This window comes from Callorhinus ursinus, unplaced genomic scaffold (genome assembly GCF_003265705.2).
Source record: "Callorhinus ursinus isolate GAN/ISIS: 27379988/994484 unplaced genomic scaffold, GSC_fseal_2.0 scaffold43, whole genome shotgun sequence".
In the NCBI taxonomy this organism is placed as follows: Eukaryota; Metazoa; Chordata; class Mammalia; order Carnivora; family Otariidae; genus Callorhinus; species Callorhinus ursinus.
In genome coordinates, this window is record NW_027397105.1 from 10,378,356 (window position 1) to 10,397,964 (window position 19,609).

At 42.3% G+C, this 19,609-nt stretch overlaps 1 protein-coding gene across 7 annotated transcripts in view; it reads right to left on the bottom strand.

Annotated features, from left to right (window-relative positions):
* Positions 1-19,609, bottom strand: part of SPECC1 (sperm antigen with calponin homology and coiled-coil domains 1) — a 270,576-nt gene that overhangs the window by 135,403 nt on the left and 115,564 nt on the right. The window contains exon 1 of one of the 7 annotated variants that reach the window (XM_073881774.1): positions 13,109-13,327. The exons of the other annotated variants lie outside the window; for them this stretch is intronic. Within the exon in view, the coding sequence (XP_073737875.1) occupies positions 13,109-13,148 (40 nt within the window). The 5' untranslated portion in view covers positions 13,149-13,327. Of the gene's footprint in view, positions 1-13,108; positions 13,328-19,609 lie in introns of those variants that run through there. 7 annotated transcript variants of the gene reach the window in all.

Below are 19,609 nucleotides of genomic sequence, written 5' to 3' on the forward strand. Positions count from 1 at the left end.
CCCTCCGCTCGCACGTGTGCTTTCTCTATCTCTCTCAAAAATTTTAAGAAAGGAAAACAGAATTCAACAGGCTAAAAATCTCATACCTAAGGCACATTTGGGCAACATGCTCAAGAGAGAAAACTCCAGTCTCCTCCACTCACAAAATACCTCTCTGACTTAGAAAGTTTAAAAATCTAAAATCATAGAGACGCCTGGGACTCCTTATCTCAGGGTCATGGTGAGCCCCTCATGAGCCCCATGTTGGGTGTAGAACTTACTTTAAACAAAAGAAAAAGCCTAAAAACATAAAATCATAGCATACTGAAGTTATCAGAAACTTCAGAGCTAACCTTGCACACACACCCTTTGTCACATATAAGGCAACAAGGAACCAATAAAAACTTACGCTAATTCATCTTCCATGTTTAAAGAAAAAAATCCAAAAGGGGTATTAACAAAAACCGGATTTAAAATGTCATATAAAGCAAAGATTTTCAAATCCATGACATCATTATGTCTAACAAGAAAAGTCGTTAACATCAAGATGAATACCAAAAGGCATTTTACAAAATGCAGCAGTGATTTCTGATTTTACAACCCATAATATATGAAGGATAATACCCCCATTAACAGAGAATGTCTGTGTCATCATCACTGGGGTCTAAATCTCTAAGAGTTTACAGTTTACCATGGAGGCCTTGTACATTCCTTATTTCTCCCCCAGATTTTATACACACTTTGTTCATACTATGAATGTGACCTTCTAACAAACCACTGTTTCGAGTTATTACTAGCATAAAGAAAGCTACTGTTAGACACACACACACACACACACACCTACGTATATACATATGGCTTATACATGCATATACATATATGGGCATTTCCAAGCTGTTTACTGAATTCTCATTAGTTTTAACAGTTTTTCATTTGACCGTCCCAGCTTTTCTTGCAAGAAAATTATTGTACCAGAAATAATGCTAATTTTGTCTCATATTCAAAAATATTATTATTATTATTATTATTTTAAATTACATTGCTTTGGCTAGTCTATTTAGAAACAATGTCCTGTATGGGCACCACTGTTATTTTCCTGACCTTTAAAGGAATGTTTTCAGTTTCCTGTTAAGCACGGTGTGTGTGGCTTTCAGACCATTTTATTATCTTAAGAAAGGATCCATTCATTCCTATTAAATGTTTTTTTCTTTTTTCTTTTTTTTTTTAAAGATTTTATTTATTTATTTGACAGAGAAAGACACAGCGAGAGAGGGAACACAAGCAGGGGGAGTGGGAGAGGGAGAAGCAGGCTTCCCGCCGAGCAGGGAGCCCGATGCGGGGCTCAACCCCAGGACCCTGGGATCATGACCTGAGCCGAAAGCTTAACTGACTGAGCCACCCAGGCGCCCCATTCCTATTAAATGTTTCTGAGGTAGATGTTAAATTGTATTAAATACATTATTGATAATGTTAATTTAAAATAAGATGAAAAATGTTTTTCTCTTTCAATTTACTGTTGGTGTAAATTTATAGGATAGTGTTATTGCATTCTTGGAATGAACCAGTTTTTTACAGTGGTATAATATTTTTAAAATATATGGTTGGATTAAATTTGGCTTATATTTCAGCTAGGACTCGTACATCAACATCAGGAAGAATGTACTCGGCTTTCTTTGCTAGCTCTATCTTTGAAAGGCTTTGGTATCAGGAACAGCATTGGTAGTATTAGCACTACTTTTGGGAAAATAAACTGGAATGCTTTCCATCTTTTATGTACTTCAGACTATTTTCCAAGTTTCTATTATTTGTGTATCACCTTCACAGTTTTATCTATATTTGCATTTGCTTGTCCTATTATAATAGATTTAATATTTTTCTGCATAAACTTAATACTGGCTCATTTTTGTAGCCTAACCTCATCCTAAGCAACATAGATTTGATATAATTTTCTAACACATTTTAAATTAATTACTAAAATAAGAAATAGTCATGTGTATATACCTTAAACCATTACCTCTACCCTCCATAATACAGTAATCTTTGGGAAACAATGCACTAGATAACTTTAGCATGGAAATTATATTTCTCATATCTGAGAAACTTCACCTATTAAACCATCCAGGTTCAGGATTATTTTTGCAGCTTTTCTTTTAAGTTACTTTGTGATATCTTCCAAGATTACTTTTCTGTCCAAGTGTTTCATTTCTTCATGAACTGATTTTAGTAGTTTCATTTTCAATTTCATCAAAATGTTGTAATTTTACTCTTTTTTTTATATCTCCACATCTTTGATTATATACATTCTTACACTGCAAATTTTGGGCGTTTCTATTCTCTGTTTCTTCATTAGTCTAACTACAGTTCTATCTACTTCATTGTTTTAACAAAGAACACACTTAGATTTTTCAATTCTAGTGGGGTTTTTTTTCATTCATTCAACAAATACTATGTGCCACGCATGTATCAGGCAACACACTAAGTGCTGAGGGCAAGAGAAGGCTGAGACACACACAGTTATCATCTGCCTCATTAATTTCTGCCTTTTCAAAAAACACCCTCCTGCTTTCCCAGATTTCTTTTCTTATTCTTTTTTTTAAAGCTTTTATTTATTTATTTATTTATTTATTTATTTGAGAGAGAGAGAGGAAAAAAAACAGCATGAGAGGGGACAGGGTCAGAGGGAGAAGCAGGCTCCCTGCTGAGCGAGGAGCCTGATGCAGGAGTCGATCCAGGGACTCGATCCAGGGACTCCAGGATCATGACCTGAGCCGAAGGCAGTCACTTAACCAACTGAGCCACCCAGGCACCCTCTGGTTTATTTTCTAATTTCTGAGTATAGTAATTGATTTATTTTCATTGTTTCTTTTTGGACATCAAAGAATTTCAGAGGAATGAATTTGCTTATTTGTAACTTTACAGAGCACTTCATAATCATTTTTTAATAAATTATAGTTCTCAGTTCTATTCGGGTCAAACTTTTCCAAATGGACTAAGTTTTTTAAATTTCAACTTTTTTTTTTAAAGATTTTACTTATTTATTTGAGAGAGAGAGAATGAGAGATAGAGAGCACAAGAGGGAAGAGGGTCAGAGGGAGAAGCAGACTCCCTGCTGAGCAGGGAGCCCGACGTGGGACGCAATCCCGGGACTCCAGGATCATGACCTGAGCCGAAGGCAGTCGCTTAACCAACTGAGCCACCCAGTTTTATTGCATTATGATCACAGAGTGGCCAGTAAAATTTCCCTTAAGAGACTGTAATAAGGTTTTCTTTCTGGTATAGAACAGATCAATGCTTTAACCATACCATGAACAATTTAGAAAATCTGTGTAAGACGTATTGTTGAATTCTCTCATTTTTACTCTTGAGTTTTTTTAATGCATTTCTAGTAAGTTTTGCTATAGTCCCTTCCAAAGTTTGCTAGTTAGTGTGATGAATTTCATAACGGCTACTTTTTCTTCTTGAATTGCACTTTTATCAATATAGAGCACCCTGTCTGACTTTAAAGTACTTTGTGGTGTGTGTGTGTGGGGGGGGTGGATGTGGAGGCAGGGGAGGAAGGCCTTTAACTGATACTACTGTTTCCGTAGACTGATTCAGTAAGTCAAACAAAGCCATGAGAGAGATCCACAATTACATCACATTTCTATTACTATCAAGAAAGACACCGCCTTGCAAATGGCAAGATTTCATTCCCACCATAACATAATAAAAAAAAAAAAAAAAAAGAAAGAAAGATACCGCCTTAAGAGACAGAAAGTGTAAGAAAAGCAGGTAGTGTTCTATCAAGTCAAAAGTCTTTGGAGTTAGATAAGAAATATGTATCTGTTATGTGCCACAAAAGTATAAACTCTAATCAAGTGATGTGGCCGTTTGAACGAAGATCTCAGGCTCCCAGTTATGAGCTGTAAGAATTAAGGAAAACATAACTTAAATCTAAGGTATGTGGGCATTATGACCACCTCCTTCTTCAAGTTTTGAAGTCATTGTTACAGAGAGATTACAAAGATCCTGAACCTAAAATACTACACCCATACAAACTATCAATAAGGATGAGGGCAAAATAATAGATATCCTCACAGAAAGGTAGAGAAAATTTATCATGCACAGACTATCTTTGTATGTGCTCAAAGCAAATGTGCTCCCACCACGACAAAACGGCTCTAGTGGGCATGTGAGTCCAGGGTAAGGATCCTGTTCTTGTCCCTGCCCAAGGTCTCTGTTGCTTAAAAACCTCAGCAACCTGAGAAGGCAACCCCCAGAATCACATAGGATGAAATTCCTGTACTATTTATAACAAAATGCTTACGTAAACCACCTTTTAATCCTAGAATGACTTAGAATTAAGTAGAGAAGTATTCAAAAGAATTAAATGGGGGTGCCTGGGTAGTTCAGTTAAGCGTCTGCTTTGGCTCAGGTCATGATCCCAGGGTCCTGGGACGGAGCTCCGCATCTGACTCCCTACTCAGCGGGGAGTCGGCTTCTCCCTCTGCCCCTCCCTCCACACATGCTCTCTCTCTCAAATAAAATCTTTTAAATAAATAAATAAAAGAATTAAAAGCATAGTAATTATGTAATTACATATGTGTGTAAGCAGTATTATGTATTAAGAAATACCTACATTTTGGGGGGCGCCTGGGTGGCTCAGTCGGTTAGGCGGCTGCGTTCAGCTCAGGTAATGACCCCAGGGTCCTGGGATCGAGTCCCACATCGGGCTCCCTGCTCAGCGGGAAGCCTGCCTCTCCCTCTGCTTGTGCTCACTTGCTCTCTCTCTCTCTGACAAATGAATAAAATCTTTAAAAAAAAAAAAAAAGAAATACCTACATTTTGGGATTCCATGTTTACCTTTAGGAGAATTGGACCCATTAAGAGTTCAGATCAGTCTCATGATTCCAAACTAAAAGGTGTAACTGAGTAATTTCTGATTTTAATTTGATTTTTTTAAAGATTTTATTTATTTATTTGAGAGAGAGAATGAGAGAGAGAGAAAGCACATGGTGGGGGGAGGGTCAGAGGGAGAAGCAGACTCCCTGCCAAGCAGAGAGCCTGATGCGGGACTCGATCCAGGGACTCCAGGATCATGACCTGAGCCGAAGGCAGCTGCTTAACCAACTGAGCCACCCAGGCACCCATTTGAAAGTGTGCATCTACATATACCCACATAGGCAGAGAGAATGTGTGCTCTGAAATATACAAGAGGATTTAAGAATCACTATGTTTATAAATGTAATTATTAAATTTATAAGATTTTACAAAACTGGACTGGTTTGTCAGTCAGACCTAATAGGAACCTAAATATATTAAACTAATAAACACCATTTAAGATATTTTAAATTTATTACCAAGTTTATAAATGGAACTGAATATTAATCAAAGATCCCCTTAAAGAATGACTATTAAATTCTTCTGGACTTATACATAGACTAACAAGATGCTGACCTTGAAAGCTTAATTATTTGCAAGTCTGACTTAATTTTAAAAATCAAAGTATTGCCAGAATATACTTTACTGCAGCATGTATATTTTGTTTTCTGTCTTAAGCTACAGGAGCAGGCTCTTTTTCTTTACATGCAGATTTTAACCCATTCACATTTATTACAGTAACAGATATATTTGATCTTATCTGGGTTTTTTCTATGTATTATCACTCATATTTGATTTATACATCATTTTTAATCCCAAAAGAGCACATTTTCCGAAGTATGTCTCTCAGAACATTAGTTCTACTCTGAAATTCTTCTATGCTACAAAATACATCTGAGAAAACTGTATACTCTATTCTCTTAGTGAATATTGTAAAAACTCTGATGAATCCTTGAAATCTAAAACTAATGCCAACAGAAGCCATTAACTCATTTGCTCAAGCCTTCCAACCAACTCCACTCCCCTCCCCCAAGCCCCAAACTGCTTTGAATAAGATCAAACAGATGACAAAAAGTATTTTGGAAATAGAAAATGTAGTTAATGGAATTTTAAAAGCCAACAGGAAGTCTGGAAGAAAAGAGTGAATACAGAGATTGACAGAATATATAACAGTTTGGCAACAAAGGATCACAGGAAATACTCCAGCCAAAGCAAAAGGAACGCAAAAACAGAGAAGGAGGATCTGAGAAGTAGTGGCCTAACCCAAGAGTGAGACAGGACCAGAAGGTAACCAAGTGCAAACTTAAACATGCTTATCGGACACTTTCTATGTGTGATGCTGCTCTAACCTTTCACCTGTTTTAACAACAACCTCATGAAGGAGGTTATATTTCTAACCCCTTTTCTAGACGAAAAAACTGAGGCTCAAAAAGCTTCAATCACTTGCCCAAAGTCTCAGAGCCGGAAGTGACAAAACTGGGATTTGCACAGTCTGGCTCCAGAGCCCAAAGTCTTAACCACTGTGCTTTTCATCTTCAAGAAGAAAAGAAATTCTCTGTAATAATGGAGGTAAAATTGAGACGCTCCAAAACAGGACAAAAGCATGTTAAAATCATTTTAAAAGTAAATAATTACAATACTTGTACTAACTCCTTTCCAAGTTACTTACTCCTGTTTTTCTTTTAAAGTAATTATCGTCTGGGGCGCCTGGGTGGCTCAGTTGGTTAAGGATCTGCCTTCGGCTCAGGTCATGATCCCAGGGTCCTGAGATTGAGCCCCACATGAGCATCCCTGGTTCAGAGGGGAGTCTGCTTCTCTCTCTCCCTCTGCCCCTCTCCCCCACTTGTGCTCTCTCTCACACATTCTCTGTCTCTCAAATAAAATCTTAAAGAAAAAAAAGTAATCTCATCTGCCACAGATCACAAGTTAAGCAATGTAAGATTACATTTCCTCCTCTATAACCTAAATGTACTACCTGGTTCTCCAGTAAATAATATATATGGGACCCTAATATGTTAGTTTTCAACTTTTAGAATCAATCTATGGACAACGCACACAAGATTTAATAATCCTAGTTATGGAACAGAACATTCTAGTCACGTGAAAGGTTGAGAGGCAGACCAGGACAGGGTACGGAGGATAATGTGGAAAAGAAGGAAGAAATTTAGGGATGTTATATCCTCATTTAGCTAGCTAAGGACACTGTTTAAGTTGGTTTTTCAAGAAATGCAGGTGGGAAGAAAGAAAAGGGAGGAGAAGAAGAAATAATAACAAAGGTAGGAAACAGCAGATTTCCTTGGAATTCTAAACATTTGGTTCAATGAAAATTTCATACAGCAAGGTTGAAAGAATTTCACATTTTATATACCCACCATCTGTATTCTACCACTGGCATTTTACCATATTAACAAGAGCTTCAGGAAATTTAAGTATGACTGGCAGGTTTGGAGGAGTGAGGGGGGCGGGCAGAGGACTATAGTAGCAAAAATGCACTAATTCCTCAACTTTCACAGTGAGGGTTAGTAGACAGCCTTGAAGGCTAGGAAGTCAGAAAAGAGTACAGTAGAGTGTATTATGTAGAATCATGGCAATAACCACCATTTCTTTTTTTTTGTTTTTGTTTTTAAGCTTAGTGAGGGCAGAGACCATGTCTTCTGTTCACCACATATTTAATGTCTTGCACAGTCCTTGGCACACAGTATTAGTTGGGTGAATGAACCAAAAACTGCCATGTGGTTGTACAGAGCTGATGTTATACATATCAGGCTTTCAAGGTTATTTTTTGGAAACAAAGGTTAGCCCAGTGGACTCATTTTAGCCAGCTTCTGAGTTTTGTTTTCTTCCTTCACAAACGCTTGTCGACCAAGTACTATAGTGCATGGGATATAGTAGTTACCATAGTGGTAAAGGTGGAGGTGATTACTTGGGCCTCTCGGCTTACCTTTTTTTTTTTAATTTTTATTGTTATGTTAATCACCATACATTACATCATTAGTTTGTGATGTAGTGTTCCGTGACTCATTGTTTGTGCATAACACCCAGTGCTCCACGCAGAATGTGCCCTCTTTAATACCCATCACCAGGCTGACCCATCCCCCCACCCCCCTCCCCTCTAGAACCCTCAGTTTGTTTTTCAGAGTCCATCGTCTCTCATGGTTCGTCTCCCCCTCCGACTTACTCCCCTTCATTCTTCCTCTCCTGCTATCTTCTTCTTCTTTTTTTTTCTTAACATATATTGCATTATTTAATAACCACCATTTCTCTGAAATGCCCTCCAAAATAAGGTGGCGTAACAAATGAAAGGATGAAGAGATGGACAGACAGACAAAGCGACCGTAGCAAAATGTGAACTGTACAATCTAAGTGATGGATATATATAGGTGTTTGCATGTCTTTCAATTTTTCCAATCAAATTTTTCTTAATATTGACACACATGTGGTTGATTGTCTGGAAAGAAACTGCCAGTATTCACCAATATCTGCGCCGTCCTCTGCCTGGCACTCCACATGGACGTTTTCTGGTTCCTGAGCATCCAGGTGGGGTCGTGTGACTGAGACAGGCCAGTGGAAACCCGGGGGGAAATGATGTGTGCCACTTCCAGGTCTGGCCCCTAAAATCTCCCACAGTATCTTCCGTGTGCTCTTTCTTCTCCTGACTGTGGGCAGATCTAGCACAAACTGGCAGCTGGGCGCTGAAGATGAATGTCAACCAGCTTCGGTCTCTAACAACCATATACTGCCCAGACTGCCCCCAACTCACACTAGACTGTGATGTGAGGGAGCAATCAACTTTTACTGTCTTAAGTGGCTATTCGGGTATTTATCTTTAACCAGTTAGCATTAACTATAGCTAATATAAAGTGGGACCTGAGTGGGTATGAATAGATGCTTTTACTTTTGTTTCATATCATTTGTATTCATTGTTTAAACACATACATGCAGGGGCGTCTGGCTGGTTCAGTTGGAAGAGCATGTGACTCTTGATCTTGGGATCAGGAGTTCAAGCCCCATATTGGGTGGAGACATTACTAAAAAAATAAATAAACTTAAAAAAATAACAAAATAAAAAATAAACACATACATGCAAATTTAAAATAAATAGTAAGCAAATATCAGCTAGTAGTAGTGAAACTGGGTAAAGCCTACTAAACTCACCTCTGACTAAGGCCTCCTTTAGTATTTTAGCCACCTTTGTGTGAATATAAAAAGGGAAAACTGCAAAATGGCACCCCTTCCTCTGAAATGATACAACCCTACCTGGGCCCTCTCATCCCTTTATACCGAGATGCCTTTGAACAGGGCACAACCTGTACAACTATACCCAGCAGCCCTCTCTACAATGCAGGTCCTGACAACCTGGTTGGAAATTGAAGGACTGTTAACTGGGAACTCATAGGAAGTTCTCATTCTAGCTGCCCTCACTTATGCAAATTTTCATGTCTCTTACTTGGTCCATTTCTCTTGCTCATCCTGTAAGACCACAGTAAGTCATAATGACCCAACTCAGAGGGTCACAGACACCACAAAAGAGGAAACTTGCTGCCACCATGGCCAACTCCAGGGCTAGAAAAGCAGCAGCAGTTGAGAGCCTGTCTTCTCCTTCGGGTGTGCCCTAGAGAGGACAGGTGCTTCCACCTGGAAAAGATGAGGGGTATTCTAGCCCTTTTAAGCCTGGGGAGGGGAGGTCTAAGATGGAGATTTTACCTCATTTGCCCTTTCAACAGACCGTCCCTGCCCAAGCAACTGAGGTCCTGTGGCAGGCAGCCATGAGATGTGCCACTTGGACCTCTATTAGAGAAAGGACTTAGTGTTCAGCTATAAGGACTGCAGGCAGCGGACATCTCTGGCTCTTAGTGCCACCAGGGTCCCAGGACTCAATCTGGCTTTTGAGCTGAAGGTATATTCTTCCTAGGCCACCTCCAGCAGTGACTGACCACAGCAAGAGCCCTGGGGACTGGCCATTTCTGCCCGATCAGGGACTTTAATGGGCAGTCTGTTCTGGAGCTCCCCCAATCAGCTGGCCAAGACCTTACCAGATCTGCATGGCTCTTTGAGGCTCTCCCTGCCCAAACCTGCTGCCTCCTTGCTTCCTTTCACACACGTTGGATCTGCAGCATGGTCTAAAACTGTTGCCTGGATGGCCCAGTCGGTTAAGTGTCTGCGTTCAGCTCAGGTCATGATCTCAGGGTCCTGGGATCGAGTCCTGCATCGGGCTCCTTGCTCAGCGGGGAGTCTGCTTCTACCTCTGCCTGCAACGCGTTCCCCCTGCTTGTGCGCGCACGCGCGTGCTCTCTCTCTCCTTCGCAAATAAATAAATAAATAAATAAAATCTTTAAAAATAAATGAGTAAAACTCTCCTCAGCTCAGTTCTGGCTTCCCATTCCTTTTCGTGTTTGTCAGGTCTCTAATGAACTTCTTTCATTCCTAAGTCTGGTTAGTAATAATTCTTTTAAAGTAATCTCTATACCCAGCGTGGGGCTCAAACTCACAACCCCAAGATCAAGAGCCGCATACTCCACCGACTGAGCCAGCTAGGCACCCCTCTTAATTCTTTTAGGAGGACATCTCAAAGGACAAAAGGGACACAATACAAGAACTGTGTAAAAAAATCAAACTTGCTCTCCCCTTGTCCAGCCTTCCTGCTTTCCCCTTACTTCTACCACCCATCTCTGGGCCCCTTGCTCTGACAACCCATTGAAGCACTCGTTCTGATTCCAGTCCAATGCACCACAACTACCAGTGGGGGGCTCCCACCTCGTCCTAGCCCTCATGGTAAAGCAGACTGAAGATACATTCATCTTTAACAAAACTCTAATTTCCAGAGGTTTTTTTGTGTTGTTGTTGTTTTTCTTTTTTTTTTGGATGCATTCTACAGCATTTCATCACAGCATTAAGAGACCAGTTAAAATTATACTCACACTTTCAGGCAACACTAACTAGTCCCTAAGATTTTCCAACTGTGATCTTTCCGTGTAGCAAATCAGATCGAGTTCCCATTGTGAAATGATATTCATTCTTGAAAAATGCAATAAAATAAGTCCCTGGCATAAAAATGTCCTTTTCATCTCCTGTCCATTAGAATGCTTTAAGCAATGTCACTTTGGGGCGCCTGGGTGGCTCAGTTGGTCGAGTGTCTGTCTCTTGATTTGGGCTCAGGTCATGATCTCATGGTCATGTAATCAAGCCCTGCATCAGGCTGTCCACTCAGCGGGGTGTCTGCTCATCCCTCTCCCTCTGCTCCTCCCCTCACTTGTGCTTTTTCTGTCTTCTCTCTCTAATAAGATTTTATTCATTCATTTATTTGACAGAGAGAGAGTGAGAGAGAAGCAGACTCCCCGCTGAGCAGGGAGCCCAACTTGGGGCTCGATCCCAGGTCCCTGGGATCACGACCTGAGCCGAAGGCAGACGCTTAAGCAACTGAGCCACCCGGGCACCCCTGAATAAATAAAATCTTAAAAAAAAAAAAAAAAAAAAGCAACATCACTTAGAAGTTAGAACCCAGGGGTGCCCGGGTGGCTCAGACGTTAAGCCTCTGCCTTCGGCTCAGGTCACGATCCCAGGGTCCTGGGGTGGAGCCCCACATCGGGCTACCTGCTCCGCGGGGAGCCTGCTTCTCCCTCTCCCACTCCCCCTGCTTGTGCTCCCTCTCTTGCTGTTTCTCTGTCAAATAAATAAATAAAATCTTTAAAAAATAAAAATTAAAAAAAAAAGAAGCTGGAACCCAAATAACTCTTAAAAGCTCTAACAAGAGGGGCAGTCTCTTCACAATTTTGACACAAAGAAAATGAGTTTTTACTCATACCTGGGCAGTTGTGTGCTAATGAGGTGTTTTTAAAATGTTACATATCCTTTACCTAATAGTTCATCATAGCGCTGTTTATGACGAAGGCATTATTTTGCAAATATTGGTTGTTCTACCCAAAGAAGTTCAGATACCCGCTGTTGTCATTTAGAGTTACTCCTACGTAATCTACACAGTAACCCTGTCTCTGTCTTCTTCATAGTGTTCCCGGGGGGGCAAAGTTTTCCATCCTGGTTCTTGTACCAGTCCAAGGCACCCCCACCTCTGCCCAGGCCCAACGGCCTAAGGCTGTTTGGCCTCCCTGCCAAGACCCACAGCTGAGGCACTGGGGAGGTGAGTCAAGAGCTAGGGAAAGAGGTGAGGAAGACCAAAGGTCTCCTTACAGTGCTGCTCCCAATGCCAGGGATGTCACTTGCACAAGTCACTCCCCCTCTCAAAGCCTCAACGTCCTCAGTCAAACCCCAATTAAAAAATCACACCCTTGAGAAATTTTTGAAGGGTTCTGACTCTGTCACAGGAACACATACATACTCGCCACCTGCCACTCCAGGATTCCAGCATTAAGTCGACCATGTCTCCCCAATCAGCCAAGATGCAATTTTTGAGGCTAAATTAAATTCCACTTCCTTCATGTGACAGAATAGAAATGTTCTGGTTTTCTTTTTAAACACACCCCGTGGTTATCAGCATCTAAATCTGTGCCGGAGGCCAGGATGATGAACCAAAAGATGAAAACTAGAGCCCAGCTGACTCTCCACCAGGCTCGCTTAATTTCTGATGAAATAAAAATTGGAAAAGCCGGCGAAGTTTTTGGTATCCCAGAATGAGCACGGGCTATTTTGGGTAAGAAACAGTCACAATCAAGCCCTTGGTCTGAGGATGAGTAACAGATCTGCTGACGGGTTGCCACCTTCCACCGGACTCCAGAAAGTGTGTAATATGCAAATGAGGCACCGCAAAATGGACAATGAACCAGAACACGACTGCCAAGTCGCACTTTTCGTTGTGCAAATGCCCAGAAGTCTGCAAGAACTGCCTACACGCACGGTACTGGAGACCCTGTCTGGACGGCAGACAGGAGGGGCAAGTCAGATTCCACCGGGAAATCGGCACGGAGCGCCCCCACCCCCCCGCCCCGACCCCTCTCTCCACCGGCCTGGCCTGCGTGCTCGCGGCCACGGAGACCCGCTCCCGCCCGGCCCCACTCGCTGCGTCCGGGCGGACCCAGGGCTTCCAGGTACGTGTTTATAGTGAGTGGCATTTCCTTGTCGCGGAACAGACACAGGTAATTTCACAACCCCACTGGCGCATTCCAAAGGCAAGAATCACATCCCGGGAACTTCACCTTTCCACTCGCCCCCTGGGCGCCCGCGGGGCAGCGCGGCGGCCGCTGGCCCGAAGGGCGGGTGGGGGAAGGGCGCCGGGCCGGGGAGGGGGCGCGGCGCGACCCCCGCCGACAGCACAGACCTGGTTCGGGATCCTCGAGCCGCCCCGAGTGGTTGCCCATGCTCGGCCGACTCCGGCAGCGGCCGGGTGGCCGGCCTCGGACAGGGTGCCCGCCGCGCTGCGGCTCGCGCCGGCTCCGGCTGGCGAGGCAGCTGCGTCCGGCGGGTCCGCTCCAGTCAAAGAAAGGGCCGGACGCCTTCCAGTTCCCGGCGGCCGCCGGCGGAGCCGCTCCTTGCCCGCGCGGGCGGGCCCCGCCCACTTCATCTGCATACCGCCCGCTCGCAGGCCCGCCCACCTCAACTCCAGGCGGCCTGCCCGGCGAGGCCCGCCCATCTCATCTGCATAGTGCCCTCCCATCTCATCTACATATGGCCCTAGAGCGTCCCAAGGGTTCCCTCCCACGCGTGGGAGGGCCGCACCAGCTGACCGACGTCAGGCCTCTAGGGGCCGACGCTGAGAACTGCAGCTGGACAAGGTAGGCTGGAAAAACCCCACCGCGGGGACGCTGAAGCCAAGGGCCACGAGAAAGGCAAGACGCTGCGAGGGAGACATTAGATCTCATGTCAGGGCAGGAAAAACCTAGGGTTGGCGTGGTACAGGCGCCGGAGAGACTTCCTGGGTAAATGAACGAATGGACGCACAAGCAACTCTTGAGGAGGACGTGAAGAAGAATAACACTTCACAAAGACGTGCCGGTGATCCAAGATGAATACGACCGCAAATAATAAAAATGCATACCAATCCTTAGTGGTAACTGTTTTTGCTGCGTATCAGAAATGACTAACTTATGGAAATTGCCCTGAACGACTTTCATAGTTAATCTGACAGTGAAAACAGCCAGAAATAACTAAATCCTGCAGTGGAAAATATTTAGGGCTAATAAAATCGTGAGTGGAATGGCTAGTTCTCTCTGCGTGACTTGAACGCTATGGCCCGTTCTCAATTCTCTTCTTACATACCAACATCTCAGGTCACCGCTGATCGTTCAACTCCTCAAAACAGGAGGAAGGGTTCAGACACCAGGACCCCCCACCTCTCTGGTCTCCTCAATCCCCTTCATTGGTTTCTCCTCATCTCCTTGATCTCTAGCACCTGGAGTGCCCCAAGCCCAGCGATCTCTGTCCACCTCGATCATCTCTTCTCTAACTTGGCTGTTCCCACCAACTTGTGGCTTTTAAATACCACCTATATATCTTCAGCCTGGTACCCTCTTCTGTATTCCAGACTCATTTAACTAACTACCTTCCTGACACCGCCACTTAGGTGTCTTAAGAAGCATCTCCAATTTAACGAGAAAAACCCCAAATTCTTTATTTTCTTCCAAAGCTATCTCATATAGTCTTCCCCAGCTCCATAAATGGACTATGTCAGAATTCTTATCATGAATGCCACCACGTCTCAGCACTTCTCACCACCTTCCACTGCTACCACCTGGGCCAAGCCACGGACCATCCTACCAGGATGATTGCAACTGCCTCCCAACCAGTCTCCCGTCTTCTGCCCCTGCCTCTTTATACTCTAATCTTCACATAACAGAGCGGTGCTTCTAAAACATAGGTCAAATCATACCACACTTCCATTTACAATGCTCCAATAGCTTTCTGTCTCACTGGGAGGAAAAGCCGACTCTCTAACACTGGCCTCCAGGACCCTGAATAATCAATCATTCCCTCCTTCCATCAGTGGCCTCACCTTCTCCCTCTCACACGGCTTTTGCTAGAGTGGCCTCCTCACTGTTCCTCAAATAAGCCAGTCATGCTCCCACCCAAGGGCCTTTGCCCCTGCAGCTCCCTCTGCCTGTCATACTCTTCCCCCACATTCCTACATTACCATAGACCATATATTTCATTCTCTTTCACTTCCTAGGTCTCTGGTCCAAGGTCATTCCATTAAGAGGGGCTTCTCTTGTCACACCACATTAAATAGTAAGCCAGAGACCCCCAACGTACACACTTCCCTGCTTCGTTGACCTCCAGGATGCATATCACCTTTTAGCATGCTATATATTTACTTGTTTACTGGTTTATTGTCTCCCCCACTAGATTGCAAACTTCCTAAGAACAGGGAATGAATGAATGAATTTATAGGCTGTACCATAAACCAATCAGCTCGTACGCATTACTTCTTTTTCTTTTTCTTTTTAAAGATTTTATTTACTTATTTATTTATTTATTTATTTATTCGAGAGAGAGAGAATGAGAGAGAGAGAGAGCACATGAGAGGAGGGAGGGTCAGAGGGAGAAGCAGACTCCCCGCTGAGCAGGGAGCCCGATGCGGGACTCGATCCTGGAACTCCAGGATCATGACCTGAGCCGAAGGCAGTCGCCCAACCAACTGAGCCACCCAGGTGCGCATTACTTCTTTTTAACAGTGCCGTGGGTTGGTTTCTCCAACAAAACTAATTTGTCAAAAAGAGGAGCCATAGTTCTATTTCTGTAACCTACACAACCCACCACAGCACCAAGCACACAGAAACAAGCGTACTAAGGAAAATAAATTGCATAGGATGACTTTAGAGCAGAAATGTATATGAAATCAAGTTCAGCCTCCCCCACCCCCTTTTTTAAAGGTGAAGAATAAGCCCAGAAAAGATGGTTGACTACAAATATTTATGAGATGATAGACAAAGGCCGCAATTGTGAACCCTGTCACAACTTCAATTTACAGAACAGTTACATCCTTATCCACAGAGTTTTGAAAACTGATGAGTCATTTTATTAATCCCATAAAATGTTAAGCAATTAACCTGTGTCTCTTTATGACAGCTAAATAAGACACCAACCCAAGGTACCTCCCGGACTCCTATGGCTCTCTCTCTCTCTCTCTCTCTCTCTCTCTTTTTTTAAAGCTTTATCTATTTATTTTAGAGAGGGAGAAAGGAGGAACCCTGGTGGGGGAGGGGGAGGGAGAGAATCTTCCAGCAGACACTCCAGTGAGCATGGAGTCTGACCAGAGGCTCAATCTCACGACCCATGAGATCGTGACCGGCACCTAAACCAAGAGTCAGACCCAGGTGCCCCAGGCCTCTGTGCTTTTATATCTGCTATATTCCCTCTGATTTGATACTCTGATATAGAATAATCTGGCTTCCTGGTAAGTACCTATTCATTCTTTTAAATTCTTGCTCAGAGGGGTGCCTGGATAGGTTAAGTAGGTTAAGCGTCTGCCTTCTGCTCAGGTCATGATCCTGGGGTCCTGGGATTGAGCCCAGCATGGGCTCCCTGCTCTGTGGGGAGTCTGCTTCTTCCTTTCCCTCTAGCCCTCCCCACTGCTCATGCTCTCTCTCTCTCTTTCAAATAAATAAAATCATATTTAAAAAAATATTTAAATTCTTGCTCAGGTGGGGGCACCTGTGTGGCTCAGTCATTTGAATGTTGGTCTCCTGATTTCAGCTCAGGGGATGATCTCAGGGTGGTGGGATCAAGCCCCACGTGGGGCCCCAAGCTGAGTGTGGAGCCAGCTTAAGATTCTCCTTCCCTCTCCCTCTCCCTCTGCCCCTCCACCCCGGCTCTTGCTCTCTCTCTTAAATAAATTTAAGAAAATAAATAAATTAATTAAATAAATTAATAAATAAATTCTTGTTCAGGCATCAATCACTTCTGGTGAGCCTACCCATCCCAGCCAGAATTAAATACTCTCTCCCTCATGAAAATTCTGTATACCTTGTAAATGCTTGTATTTTCCCACAGAACCACATTTCAACCAGTCTTCCTTATAAAATGCCATATATTTACATAAGAAATATAGTATGGTTACCACAGAATGGAAATGCAAAAAAACCCCTCAGATTTAAAAGAATTTACTACAAAGTAGCACTTCAAATGAAGTGAGACCCATATCTCACCAGTTATGCCAAAAATAAAGTCCAATTCAATATAAATTTAATTGTAAGATATGAAAATATAAAAGTCCTAGAAGTAAATGTGGATGAATACTTTTATAATATTGAGGGGGAAGAAAGTCTTTCTTTATTGTCCCACTTTTCATTCTGAAAAATTTCAGATTCATGGAAAAGTGGGAGAGAACACTACAATGAACACCCTCATATATTTACCACCTACAGTCACCAATTATAAACATTCTACCATTTGCTTTTTATCTCTCTGCCCTTCCATTTTTCTTTTCACTGAATCATTTGAAAGTACAGTGCAAACATCATGACACTTCACCCCTAAACACTTCCACCATGATCTCCTAAGTCACTCTCCTACAATAGCATTATCTCATCCAAGAAAAATAATATTTTCAAAATATCATACAGCATATATCCCATATAAAAATGTCCCCAAATGTCTCCAAAATCTATGTATTTTTAATCACCAGGATCCAACCAATGTTAAATACTGGGTAAACAAGGCACATCCTCAAACAACCTTGATCAATGAGTTTGAGATGCTGATAGAGGTTGCCCGCTAAAACCATTTTAAAAGGAGACTGGGGTGCCTGGGTGGCTCAACTTCGGCTCAGGTCATGATCTAAGGGTACTGGCATGGAGCCCTGCATCGGGCTCCCCGCTCAGTGGGGACTCTGCTTCTCCCTGTCCTTCTGCCCCTACCCCTGTTCATGCTCTCTCTCTCAAGTAAATAAATAAAATCTTTTTTTTAAGTAATTAATTAATTTTGAAAGGCAACAGTGCAACTCTAAATTCCTATATTTTATACAATGTGTGATTTCAAATGTAAAGGTATAACTAAGTTGATAAAATCTGTATTTTCTTTTTTTGCTTCTTCTTTTTTTTTTTTTAGTAGCCTCCATGCCCAATGTGGGGCTTGAACTCATGTCACTGAGACCGAGAGTCATGTGCTCTACTGACTGAGCCAGCCAGGTGCCCCAAATTCTGTATTTTCTATTTCATCTATATTTGAAATGCTCATTTAAGGAAGAAAAAAAGGTTTTTAGAAATAGTCATTGAATATAAAGAGCCCCTGATGTTTAGGCATACACAATAAAATAATATGTACATGGGCCCATTTTTATTAAAAAATACTACATGATATTGTCCATATTTGTGCATATAGAAATATATTTGGATGTGTATACAACAAATTACTACAAATAACTCTATCTGAAGAAAAAGAGTGATAGAGGACTTTCTTTTTCTACGGCAAGTACCACTAATGCCTTAACAATAAACATATTTTCCTTTTATGATCAGAGCACACAAAAAGAAAAAAATGTGCATATCCTTAAACCCAGCGATTTGTCTTCTAGGAGTGTATTCAAAAGAAATAATTGCAAATATACATAAACATCTAGCTTCCAAGATAATGATTCTTAATGTTTATTGAGAAATAACCCATGCCAGGGACTATTCTAAGACTTTATGTATTCTAACTTATTCAATTCCTTACCAAAATCCAACAAGATAAAACTGGGTTTTTTTTACCCAAAGTAAAGATCAGAAAATGACCGAGAAGGTGAATAGGTTGGCCAGGGTTACTTAGCTTTGAAGTGGCAGAGTCAGGATTCGAACCTGGGTCAGGGGCCGCGTAGACCGTTGCCAGGTTTGGAGATTCACGAGGAGAACTGGCAGGACTCAGCATGTAGTTGGGCTCGTGGCGAGGACTTTACTCCAGGGAGAGGAAACAAAGAAGGGAAAGGACCCATGGGACAGCCCAAAGGAAACCAGCCAGATGCAAGCTTCCAAATAGTGGAGTCATACCAAGTAGCCTCAATTCCTCCAGCAACAGGTTGGGACAAGTATGGTGATATAGAAGAGGGAAGCTCACTAGAGACTCTGCGGCCAGGTCTCTACTGGGGTCTGGGCGCATAGGCACCTAACAAAACTCCAGACTTTCAGAAGGAAAGCAGGTGTTCAGCATCATAAGCCACAGTGTTTGCAGGGACAGTTTCAGCCCAGTGAGCCAGGCCTATCAGTTGGGGTGCTGGAAACCATCCTGAAGTCCAAGTTCCCAGAAGCCAGCCGAGCATCAGCCCTGCAAGCAGCCTTTCGAAGGATAGCCATCCCAGGCCTGCTGCGTTCACTTTTTTCTGCACAGTACCGCTTCCATTTAACTCCAGAATCTGTGCTCTGAACAACTGTCCATTGCTTCCCTTCTGTTTGCAATAGCAAAAAACTTCAGTGTTGAGCACAAGCGGCCTAGTTAAATAAATTATCATACAGCCACACAATGGCATCCTATGTGGTCTCTAAAACCATGTGCCAGATGTATTAAGTGGTAAAGCAGAACAATATATATGTTAAGAGTATAATTCTTAATTTTTTTGTATATAAACAAACAAAAATTATCTGGATGCAAACATCTAGATAAGCAGGAAAGGGTTTGGAAAATTGTTCCTCAAATTTCTGGTTAAGGGTGGCTCTTTTTGAGTGGGTATGAGTTTTAGGTCTTTTATGTCCTTTTTTTGACTGTCCATATATTTTTAATTTTATTCTGATGTGCATGTACTGTTTTTTGCTTTGGTAATTTAAAAAAAATCGCTTTAAAAAAATCACATATACTCTTAAAATCATTTTAGGTAAAACTGCTTATATATATATATTTTAAAGATTTTATTTAT